Consider the following 12,385-nt stretch of genomic DNA (forward strand, 5'->3'; position numbering starts at 1 on the left):
CTCCCTGGGAGAACAACAGACAGATATGAAAATCCATAACTCGCCCATTGGCAGCGTGTTGCTGTTTATCTGCGCTGTGATTTTATCTTTCATGTCCAGGTTTATTGGACTGTCAGCCCCTCTGCTTGGGGTTATCTGAAACAAAGCAAAATTCAGTTTTCACACGGCCTTTGAGTCGAGGGACTTTATTGGATTAAAATAAGCTTCTGCCCTACATGGATGTGTAGTGATGTTTCTGAGAACGAACCAAAACGAATGTGAAGGCCAAATTTGACTTGTGCTGCAGGTTATTTTGTTGCCCGTTTCCAGACTAACTACTTACCCACTGAGAATGTTAAAGGAAATTTACAAGCTTTATGGATGAATGCTCTCTGCATCTGTTTACGGTCTGTGTGGTTTCTTTCTCTGGATGCATCCCATTCACACTTGGCCACAAGTACAACACCACCACCTCGCACACAAAGCATCATTCAGACCTTTCTCTTCCAAATGAAGGGGTGTACTTGAACCTTTTGTCAGTGCAATTGCAACTGATGGCTAGTAAATGATGTTCCTCCCCAGTTCAATGCCTTTACAAGCATATTAAGGCACAGAACATTGCCCTTGAGCAAGTTTTTCGGGTTAGTAATGGTTATCGTTAATCTTAATGTGCGATGTGTGCAGCAATATCAACATTTGTATGTGATTCCACAAACGAGCAAGGAAACTGTTGACACAAGTGTTGGAATAATGTGTGTGTATATACAGCTCTGGAACATATGAAGAGACCACTCCTGAGTTCAGAAATCAATGTTAAGTGGTCTCTTAATTTTTTCCAGAGCTGTATATACATACAAATACATTCCATCTAATTGTTGCTGTAGGACATGGAGAGAGAGAAAACAAGCGAATTGAGCTAATGGGCTGCTTTTTCGGATATCAGTTGTGAGTAAACTCTGAACACAGACTACGCCAGGTCCTCCAGGAAACCCCCCCCACTCACCCAATTCCACTGCTGCTATGGCAAGCAACACTCTTAGCAGAGCAAACGTCAGCGTGAGCATCCAGGGGCGCAATGTCACACACACCTGCATCACGGCACATTGTGCCTCCGTGCTAAAGCAGGCCCTGCACACAATGGCACGCCGTGTCTCTGCCTGTTTGCCTCCGAGATCGGCAATCAGCAGTGGATTCCTCTCCGCACACAACCGCCAGCTTTTGAGTCCCTCCCTTTGCACAAGCTGAGCAAATTTGTTCCTGTCAAGTTAACCCTGGGGCCTAGAACCCCCCCCCCTCCACCTATCCAAACATCTCCTTCTCCTCCAGCCCCAGTCTCCACCATGGGCCCCTGTCACTGCTCTAGAGTGGGCCTGCAAGTGTGGTCCTCTCAGGGGTACGGCAGGCATCTCACACCCACGCTCCAGCAAACCTGCACATACTTGCCACTCGCAGCCGCACGCCTGCCATACCAACACACCGTCTGAAGCAATATTGCTACTAAGTAGGCGGGGAAACACTGTTTATCTGCATTTACCAACCCAATTTCTCCTTCCTCCTTTGTTTTTTGGCTTGATCACCACCCTGGAAGTAAATCCAGTCTGTGGCTTTGGTTGTGTGGATGTTTTCTCAGGGGTTTGCTTTGTTTTTAGATACCTGATCCACTATGTGTGAGAGCTTTCTCTGTTTTTGTTGTTGGTTTAGGGATATAGTATATGCAACTGTTTTTGGAGGGGGAAGTTAATGTAACCTTCTCTGGTTCCTTCATGATATTAACAGCCAAAAACCCTTTAATTAGATGCTATTCAGTTTTATTTTTAAGGGGTTCATGTGAAGTCCATACTGGTCACTTTAGCGTTTATAACTACCAAGCAAACTAAACGAACTGGAGAAAAACAAACAATGGTGTTTACTGTTTTTAATTGACATCTGTCATTTCGTTTACAGTGTCCGTTTTCGTTGAAGGGGGAGGCGCATTTGTATGCATGGTGTAAATTAAAAGTGTGTGGGGGGGGTGTAATCTTATCTTTGGTATTCTTTAGCAATTCCTTCCACCTCCGTCCCATTAGCATCTGTTATCTTGTCATTATCATATACATTAGCCGACACCTGTTTCACCAAAAGTTTCAATTAGGGCTATTGAGTCGTTGCCTTGTGATAAAAAGGAAAACATTTGACACATTAATAACCCTCATCAGTGGAAAAGATGCTTTAATGTGTCGTCCTACTGTTTTGAACATTTGAATTGGCGCAGTGTGGTAGTAACGCAATTTGTCTTTCAGTTGCAATGACACGGTTAACAGTTCTCTTGGATTAAGGACAGGTCGAACTATATGGCGAAAGATACTTTAAATCCACCTTTGAAACGCCTTTTGCTAATTTTGTTATTAGTAGGCCTCATATATTTTTGTTTGATTAGATATATATATATATATATATATATTCCCTGTATTCGATATCTGATTATCAGTAAATTGTTTAATCTTTGTATTTAAATTATCCTTATGAACGAACATAAATGTAAACAATATTAATTAATAAAGCTGTCAATGTGCCATCCCTTAAAATAACTTATTATTATTGTGTGTGTGTGTGTGTGTGTGTGTGTGTGTATATATATATATATATATATATATATATATATATATATATATATATACACACGTATTGATCATGACAGAGATTAACCACAAGAAATGTATCTTTGGACATAAAGCTCTTGTCAGCAGACCATGTTTGCAACAATTCTCACCTTAAACATACTAGTTTATATCTGATTTAAACACGGCAATCATTAAATCACAAACACCGGCTTCTCAGACATTACACCCCCCTATTCTCACCCAGTTATTGAAGTTTGAGATCTGCGGCTCTGATCTTCCCAACTGTTTGCTTAATTAAATCTGCTTAATGTAATTCACAACTCTGGTCAACGTCTCAACGGCCTTTTCATCCCTCTGTTTTTACACTTCAAACAAAACAATGATTGTAGCCTGATCATTTAAATCTCTATTATTGTCGCCAGCTGTTTATTATTATTATAGTATTTTTCATTAGATTATATTAAATAATTTTGTAAAACGAAGAGAATGTAGAACTGGCCTGAGGATTTAATATAAATGTTTTGCTTATTATACGATGTTTATACGTTTCGCCATTTGATCAAAGTTATTGTTCATATTGTTGAAATAATCAATAGTAAGTAAATTTCGGATTTCTATTCCCGTTTACCTTTTACAGCTTTTGTTTGTGTATCATATCATGATTTGTAAATTAATTCAACTTTTTAGTTCAGCAAATTTAAATTGCTATGTTTTTATCTTCATTACTTTTAACCCGCTTAAGAAATTTGCACATATTGAAAATTACCTGACCAACTTCATACATTTAATACCGTTGAACAGATTACATATATTATAACTCTATAATAATTATAATAATCTAACTTTTTGTTCGATACTGTCTTGGTATTTGTATTTTGTTTTTTAATAATATATATTTTTATAATATAAAATCAAATAGATACATTGCTCACTAGTTTACTGCATGTTATTCAATTAAATGTTATTAATCGATATCTGTATCTCTATAATTTGTGGTTACCTTGCACAGATCCAGTTTAAAAATGAAAGCTAGATCTTGATATCATCAAAAATTATTTAACATGTAAATTTAGCATCTGTTATTCTGGAACTGGGTAATAATATAAAAAGTATTTTACGCTTCAAATGAATGGCGCACAGATGCCTATATCGATATAATTTCGATACAGGAGTGTGATACATTGTAGCCTAGAATCTATTGACTAATTATACGTTTGTGAAAATCGTAATTTAAACACTTACAGAAGAGTCCAAATAATTTACAAACTAAAACGGAGCAAAACCAAAATCAGAATTATTTATAAAAAGATGATTTCCAAATCTCATGTTTAATAGTCGGGAACCCAATGACAAATTATACAATTTATATGTATGTATGTCAAATTAGATCTTTATTTGTTTAAAATGTTGCATAACGGATAAGATAAAAGTAAAGCCATACTAACATTTTTTTTAATCCCTAAGTAGCATTTCTTTGATGTATGGGTTTACTGTATATTGTTTAACTCCATGAAACAGATCCGTGTACAGTTTATGCTTAAAAAAAGAAAAAGAAAAAATCTTGTAATCCCTTTCATTATAATACATATCGGGCTCAGATATGGGATTATCATGTGTTTAGCGCCTTGGAGAGCCCGTTAAAGGGCCAGCGGAGCCCCTTTGTAGGAATTTGGAGCTGCCGAGGCAACACCTTCCACAGGGCTGTCAATCACCGCGGCAGGCCACGCCCCCAGCCCGCTCAGCCCGGGGCGCTATAAGACGCCCGTCCGGAGCCGCGGCGGCACTCCGACTCCGACAGCCCGACGAGAAGCATGCCTGCGCCGCACACTGGATTTGCAGATTTCTTCCTTGGGAAAAACCTCAGCATGCCGCCTGGATATCAGACTTTGGTTGTGGGGTGCCCGACAGGGGTCCCCCCGGCGCCTCACCTCTCTGCTGTTGCCGGGCTGCCCGTGTCTTATCCCGGGTTGCAGGAGTACAGCTTCATCCCGTATCCTCACCTGAGACACGCCGCACACATGGTGGGTGTTTGGTTACTGAAATGATTGTGCTCTATTTATTATTGTATCCGCCTCTGGACGTATATGTAACTATATTTTACATTTTGCGTATTGTTTAATCAATCCATAATTAATCATTGTGGTAGTGTAACTGTGCGGTGCTTCATTACTTACAGTGGTAGTAATAAGGCTACAGAAATGTTTTTTATTATGCACTTCGGCGTATACCTTTTTAGTCTTGTGTTATTGTGTGCAATACCAAAGAGTTAAAATTGATAAATACCCTTGGGTGCATTTAAAAAAAAATGAAGAAGCAAATGTCAAAATATTGATTAGAAGTATCTTATAACTGACAATGGCATGTCTTGTTTTTTCGCAGCGTTCCTTTGACCTGAAGGCCGCCTCCCCGTATCACCAGGCCTTGCTCCGCAGAGGAGGCTCCTTCTACCCGTCATACCGGCCTGTGGCTGCGGAGGACCCGGGCAGGGCTGCCAAGGTGACCACCCGAGAGAGCACCGGCGCGCTGAAGGCCTGGCTGAACGAGCACCTGAAGAACCCCTATCCCACCAAGGGCGAGAAGATCATGCTGGCCATCGTCACCAAGATGAGCCTCACGCAGGTGTCCACCTGGTTCGCCAACGCCAGGAGGCGACTGAAGAAGGAGAACCGGATGAGCTGGGGCTCCAAGGGCAAGTCCGACGAGGAGGATGAGGAGGACAGCGAAGAGGAAGGGTGCGGGCAGAAGGGGCCGTGCACGGAGGACGAGGAAGAGATTGATCTCCAGACCGTGGACGAGGAGGAGAAGGAGATCTCTGGTGGCACTGTCGGGCCCGAGGGAGTGCCCGCAGCCCTGGATGTGTGCTCGCTGGCGAGGCTGGGGCAAGTGTCGAAATCCGAGGGCAAAGCAGAACCAGGGTGTCTGAAAGAGGACGCGCAGTCCCAGAAGCCCAAAATCTGGTCCCTGGCCGAGACGGCAACCTCGGACAGCGCGCACAGAGCTCCGAGCAAGAGCGCCATCCAGCACACCGGCAGCGCGGACATCGGGGCGCTGTGGGCGGACTGGGCTTTGAGAAACGGACAGTATTTCCCCATGTATTACCCACAGTGTATCCTGCAGCAGAGCGAGTTGAACTGCCAGTAGACCCTGAGCCAGTCCTGGACGCTGAAAACCGAGCTTCGTGTGCCGTTTCCTGCGCCTACAGTTACTGTTTAACGCAGACAATCTTCTGAAAGGTGTCTTGGGATGCTGTAGATATTGTATATTTTCCTTTTGTATATCCTGTGTGTATATATATATATATATATATTGGTTACATCTGACGATATTACCTGTACAGAGCTATTTTGTTAAATAAAATGCTTCAGATTTAAAATGGTCACAGCGGCATGTCATTTAGTCTCCCGTCGTTCCGCGTCTTTCACGGCTGTCACTTTCTTTTGTAGTGTTTTGCGCAGAGCCTGTTCACTTTTCAGTCGATTGATCGGGATGTCAGGGGAGTCTTTCTCTGGCCACAGTGCACACTTGTGTCTGATAGTTTCGTGATAGTCCGCAGCGCAAATGGCCCGAGATTTGCATTAGACTAGATATGTAATGAAATGACACCTTCCAGTCGGGTGCCGCTCGAGTAAGCACTCCATCAGAGCTGCAGATTGAAAATCAATGCCCAACTCAAACACGTACAGACAGATACAAATGTAACGATCTGATATTCAAACAGGGACAGCATCATTTGAAATCACGATGTCATTTTTATGGGGGTGGGGGGGTTAACAATAGGACATTAGTTGTCTTTAACACCAAATTCTCCGCCCTTTTCCACAAATTAAGGTATATAGATGTATATTCATACAAATTAAATATAGCACTAATTAAATTCAAAGTATATGGGGGTATATATGTATGGGGTGCATGTATATTATACATAAATTGGCGAACTTTAGGATAATTTCCACTTTATTTAATCACTCAAATTTTTGTAAATCACCATTCCGAGGTCATATTGATGTATAGAGACTCATACATATAGGCCAAAAAATAGTAGTATAAATAATAATACTCTCTAAAACGTTTGCTTAAAATCTAAATATGTGTTAATAGTAGCCTCCTGACACACGTTGTAGCTGTTGCGCAAAATAAGTCTTCCTCCAGGAGTCCAATTATCACTGATATACTATCTCCTGTGAAGTAGTAGTTCAACTAAAGTAGTCTTTGGAGTCAACTTTGTATTTGATTAGCTTAATTATGTATTTATTCACCTGAATGTGTTGCGTTTGTGTTTAATATGTAGTTATTTCCCATCACAGTATCGGAACACGTGCTGTCCCTGATGAAACTTTGCGCGCACTTGTTTCGTTTTTGACACGTTTCTTCCAAGAGAGTGGGACTACAAGTAATAGTGAAACCAGCCAAACTGCACTCAGATCAGCTGAATTATCAGGTTTTGCATTGTGTAAAATGTATCGATCTGAAGGGTCCATCGCAGCTGAGGCCGAGCGCTGCGGTCAGGGATGCTGCGTGTCCAGCGGGGCAGGGCTGTGCGCCGGTCAGACAGGACACACTGCGGGCGAAACGTGTTTCCTCACCGGTAATACCTAATACCTCACCACTGATTTACCACAATCCACCATTAAGTTAGACGCTGGATTTGGCTGATGACATTTTCGTTTTTTTTTTTGTTTTTTTTGGCGTGAGACCCATATTATCGGTCCATCCATAATATTTAAACAGTGCCTGCCTATAAGATCAACTAATTTCGGTCCGAATAACGCATACTAACCTGATGTGTTGCACATTCCTGGCACATAACACTACAAGCAAATTAAATGAAAATAAAAACGACAATACCTTCAAATAATCGAAATATCGTAAATCTTCAATTAAACGCCCCCGGCATTTATTCCAAATAACTACAAGAAGCCCTGGCGTTAATTGGAGACCAGCGATTGTATTAAACATCCATAAATAAAAAGACATCGCGGACTCATGCAGGGTAAGAAGAGCCTGAAACACTGTTTCATTGTAGAAGTAGACTAATAGGCCAGACTTTTCTTTCTTTCTTTATTTTTGTAATTATTGTAATTTTTTAATACGTTGCTTTCCAAATATGCAAATAAACCACTTTCAATGTATGGTGAACTACACACTGGATTGAAAACAAGGTACCGGTACTTCTGTTAGCAGTCTGAGATTCAATATACTGTGACACACAAATAAACACAAAGCACTTCAACAAAACTGTGGAAATACACTTTAAACCAAACCATCAACATTATACTTCATTAATGCATTGTTCATGTCGCAATTGACAGTTCAATCACTACAATTAACAGTAATACAACTATATACATATTTATATATATATATAAGTGAGAAATACATTAATAAAAACACAAGTGATGGTAATTTTTTTAATTAATTTACGGTATATATATTTACTGAATTAAGAAAGATGCGTGACCCGGCGTTTATTAGACACCGGCTTTTGTTCGCATGATTATGCAAATCAACCCGGCGACTAATGGAAGTTTTACGGTAGTTTTCTACTGCATTGACGACATCGGGGCAGATGTTAAACTACACGGTGCACAATGCTAACGTTTTCATAAGATAATCCATTCATAGTGTCTCAGTGGAAATGACTAAATGTTTCTGTTCAGAATCTGTTCTGGTGAGAGAACCCCCCACCCCCGAGCTACACCATGTATAGGCTAAGCCCAGTATTGGTGTCTCCAGTCCCTGGGGTAGGAAGCGCTGAGTAAAGTGATCGATCAGAATTAAACTGCAATAGCTTCCCCTTGTTAATGTAACTCAAAAGGATATTGATCTTGTAAATAAATCAATCGTTTTCTTACCCCCCCCCCTCCCCTCCCCTCCCCATGTGAGTAGCCTATGTTTGTCCTGCTATAACAGATGCACTGTTCAGATATAGGAGCTGCTTCAGAAGATAAATGATGAGGGTGAGGAAGATAACAGCAGTTCATTCATAAATTGGAGTCAACGCTTCCTCTGGTTGAATGTGCCGGGAATGTGAAAGTTGTCACGGGCAGGAAATAGCATCAGAAATGTGGAAAAATTTAAATGAAATGCATCACCTCTTATAACCACCTGTTAACTTTACTAAGTGCAACCCTCTTCAAAACTATTCCTAAAAGCCATTGAGCGCTCCTGTCCTGCGCACAGACCCGCCCCTCGCAGCTCGGCCGCTATTAGCGTCAGTCCGGAGCGTCGGCGGCACTGCAGCTGCGAGAGTCCGGGGAGAAGCATGCCTGCGCCGCACACTGGATTTGCAGATTTCTTCCTTGGGAAAAACCTCAGCATGCCGCCTGGATATCAGACTTTGGTTGTGGGGTGCCCGACAGGGGTCCCCCCGGCGCCTCACCTCTCTGCTGTTGCCGGGCTGCCCGTGTCTTATCCCGGGTTGCAGGAGTACAGCTTCATCCCGTATCCTCACCTGAGACACGCCGCACACATGGTGGGTGTTTGGATTCAATTAACCCGAACGGCGACACACACATGAACATGGCTATGCATGAATTAGTTAGTTCATTCATAACTTTAGAAAACAAGTTTTTGCACACACTGCTAAATCTTGGGGGGGGGGGGGGGGGGGACACAGCCTCTGTCTTAATCCTATAATTGCAGTTTTACACTGTTTATCCTGCTGCTCAGTGTGTTGCAACTTTTATAGAAATAACACAAGTGTATTTATTTATTACAATTTCAATTCTTCTAGTTGCAGGGCCCATGCTTTGACCTGAAGGCCGCCTCCCCGTATCACCAGGCCTTGCTCCGCAGAGGAGGCTCCTTCTACCCGTCATACCGGCCTGTGGCTGCGGAGGACCCGGGCAGGGCTGCCAAGGTGACCACCCGAGAGAGCACCGGCGCGCTGAAGGCCTGGCTGAACGAGCACCTGAAGAACCCCTATCCCACCAAGGGCGAGAAGATCATGCTGGCCATCGTCACCAAGATGAGCCTCACGCAGGTGTCCACCTGGTTCGCCAACGCCAGGAGGCGACTGAAGAAGGAGAACCGGATGAGCTGGGGCTCCAAGGGCAAGTCCGACGAGGAGGATGAGGAGGACGAGGAGGATAGTGATGAAGATGAAACCGGACAGAAGGGACATCACTCAGATGACGAGGATGAGATTGATGCCCACACTATGGACGAGGAGAACAAACAGATCTCTGATGGGCTTCACGGTTCCGAGGATTTCAGGACTTGCGACAGACTTACCCAGACAGGATTGAAGCTGGGCACGCAGAGCCCTGTTTGCCAGTCTGAAGAGGATTACAGGAGACCCGCGCAGTGCATCTTACCCCCAGACACTGCTGGTGTGCCCGCAGTGCCCAAAGATATAGCGCAACCGCAGAAACCTAAAATCTGGTCCCTCGCTGAAACGGCAACGTCCGTTAGACGAACAGACCCAACTGACAGGACCTCTCAGATCAGTACTCAAGATACTGGCAAATTGTGGAAAGATCTGGTTCTCAAGAACACCCACCAGTTCCCCGTGTATTACCCAGTTCACACCAGCAGACTCCTCTAAACTACAGGATGCAAAACCTTTCCAGTTAAAATAAATAAAATACAAGTATTTTTATTGAACATAACGTTTATTGTGAACCTATTACTGTAAATTTGGCATTTTCATTCCGAAGGCACATTTTTGCATCGTTTTACTGTTTCCTTCCACTTAAAATGCCGTTTTGTAACCTATTCTGAAGCTTGCATGCTTTTGACCTGCCAAATGCTGCACACATGCCAATAAATAAATGTAGAGTTAATTTTTACTATAACTTGTATGATTCCTAATATATTATTGGTGCAAATGGTAGATACCTTACAATAAAGAAAGTGTATGAGCTCATGAAATACATGTAGGTGTGTTTCCAGAAATAACCATAACCATTTGTGTCTGTATAATTTAAAATAAAATAAAAAGAGGTAAAACCTGAAAAAACATAGGTCACATAATTCTACCTGATATTGTTGTTCAATGTTTAGAATCAATTTAACATTTGCAGTCTGGGTGGAATCATAATAATAAATTAATGATTCATTATGAGTTAGTAATGAGACATATTGTGGATGCTACTATAAAATAAAATATTTAATAATAATAATAATAATAATAATAATAATAATAATAGAGAAACATGTGAACCACAGACACCTCGCATTAACTTAAGCCCAGAGTGCCAGAGTTGAACATGTTTTAAAGCAGGCGAGACAATTCTGCCAATCATTTCGGGGGAAAGAAATCGTTCAAAGCATGTTTTCAATTCTTTTAAAATAAACCCAAGATAGCTTTTAATCTTGATGTAATCCATTTTATTTTACGTCAAAACTCAGCGCAACCTTTGAAAGCATTTTGCCCCGCTGGAATATTTAATTGGTGCCAGACTGGAGCACCCTGGTTCAAAGAGCTTTCCCATGTATAAACCAAACATCTTTAAGGATTCATCTTTAATGGATTTACATACGATTCGCTTAGGACTATTTTAGCATAAGAAGCCATTAACAAGATAGAAGAGAAGAGTCCATGTGGTCACATAAATAGTGTATGTTTATTGTTTGCTTGTTTTTTTTCTCCAAAGCTTTTTTTCTCTTACATTTTTAAGAAATCAAGTAAAAAGCAATCCAAATGCATGGGTTTGCCCAGAGAGAACCACTGAATGCATGGACTAGCTATAGTCTGTGACGTGCAGTTTGGTACACAAGGTGGATTGGGTGTTTGGGAATTTCTTTATTTTTCATGCAGATGTGCTTTGGGTCAGATAGCATGAAACAACAACTGACGCAAGCAAACGCTCTATCCCAGTATAACTTGAATATGTTTTGCGCCTCTTCCAGGGCGTTTATTTTACAATGGCATTACATGATATATATCATAAATGCAATGGGTTAATATTGTAGTGGTTTGAAAAAGACCCCCGACAACACACACACACACACACACACACACAACGATTATTTTTGTCATTATGATCTTTCATTTTCCTCTCCTGATAGATAACTAGACCAGATTGCCCGGAGTGCGCATCGATCCCGGCGGCTGTGCATCTCTCTGTTCCCCGTGGCCACCAGTTTGCGAAAGGATTAGATTTAATACAACAGACTCCGTGTCATTTAAACAAGGAAACTGCATCACAAGGTCGAGTGAAAGGGGCTGTAAATCACAGACATGAATTATTGAGAGTGCCTCGACAGTCAGCAACGCAGATGCCTGCAATATTCACGTCGCCTGGTGCGTTTGATGTTTTCACTCTTTCACACGTAACTAATCAGGTAATCAAATAGTTTTTTGTTCGTCTTGAAATGAAAATAAAGGTATCTCTGCACCGTCCAGTGCCTATGGTGATTGCTTTTGTCTGTGTGTGCTTTTCGTGAGAATATGCATACATGAGAAATTGAAAGCGCGCAGGTGAAGATGCGGATCTTTTCGTGTCCGTTTTCCTACAGTTAAGTTTATTTCTATAACAGTACATACATCCAGAACTTGTGAAATAAATGCACGAAATTACATGATTTAGCTTTGTATTGATATGCGTTTGATTTTGCTGCAGGAAACTTACAACTACACACAAACACATAAATAAAGTATTTGAATAATTTTTAAACATGTACTTGTTATTCGGGAACTGGTAATTATTTAACGGAATGTAGTAGTTTACTGAACATAAAATGTTGGCTGAAAATGAAAGTATGCAATAGGTAAATTATAAAGAATATTCAGTAACTAGATTAACCTTTATGTCTGATGATATTGACTTTGTTTTATATATATATATATATATATATATATA

At 41.4% G+C, this 12,385-nt stretch overlaps 2 protein-coding genes across 2 annotated transcripts; both read left to right on the forward strand.

Moving 5' to 3' along the window:
* The first annotated feature begins 4,338 nt into the window (after positions 1 to 4,338).
* Positions 4,339 to 5,952, forward strand: irx7 (iroquois homeobox 7). Its single transcript, XM_066702212.1, has 2 exons — positions 4,339 to 4,600; positions 4,959 to 5,952. The coding sequence occupies exons 1-2, from the start codon at positions 4,391 to 4,393 to the stop codon at positions 5,718 to 5,720; spliced, it is 972 nt and encodes a 323-aa protein (XP_066558309.1). The 5' UTR covers positions 4,339 to 4,390; the 3' UTR covers positions 5,721 to 5,952.
* A 2,858-nt stretch (positions 5,953 to 8,810) lies between these two features.
* On the forward strand, positions 8,811 to 10,440 carry LOC136748467 (iroquois-class homeodomain protein irx-1-B-like). The gene is made up of 2 exons (XM_066702214.1): positions 8,811 to 9,051; positions 9,313 to 10,440. Exons 1-2 carry the CDS (start codon positions 8,842 to 8,844, stop codon positions 10,123 to 10,125), a joined length of 1,023 nt encoding a protein of 340 aa, XP_066558311.1. The 5' UTR covers positions 8,811 to 8,841; the 3' UTR covers positions 10,126 to 10,440.
* Positions 10,441 to 12,385: the final 1,945 nt, after the last annotated feature.

This window comes from Amia ocellicauda, chromosome 4 (genome assembly GCF_036373705.1).
Source record: "Amia ocellicauda isolate fAmiCal2 chromosome 4, fAmiCal2.hap1, whole genome shotgun sequence".
NCBI lineage: Eukaryota > Metazoa > Chordata > Actinopteri > Amiiformes > Amiidae > Amia > Amia ocellicauda.

Bases quoted from the DNA above. Each gene is read 5' to 3' on its own strand.
- irx7 (XM_066702212.1), top strand. From the start codon at position 4,391: ATGCCTGCGCCGCACACTGGATTTGCAGATTTCTTCCTTGGGAAAAAC. The intron at 4,601-4,958 runs GTGGGTGTTTGG...GTTTTTTCGCAG, and splicing joins TGAGACACGCCGCACACATG to CGTTCCTTTGACCTGAAGGC.
- LOC136748467 (XM_066702214.1), top strand. From the start codon at position 8,842: ATGCCTGCGCCGCACACTGGATTTGCAGATTTCTTCCTTGGGAAAAAC. The intron at 9,052-9,312 runs GTGGGTGTTTGG...CAATTCTTCTAG, and splicing joins TGAGACACGCCGCACACATG to TTGCAGGGCCCATGCTTTGA.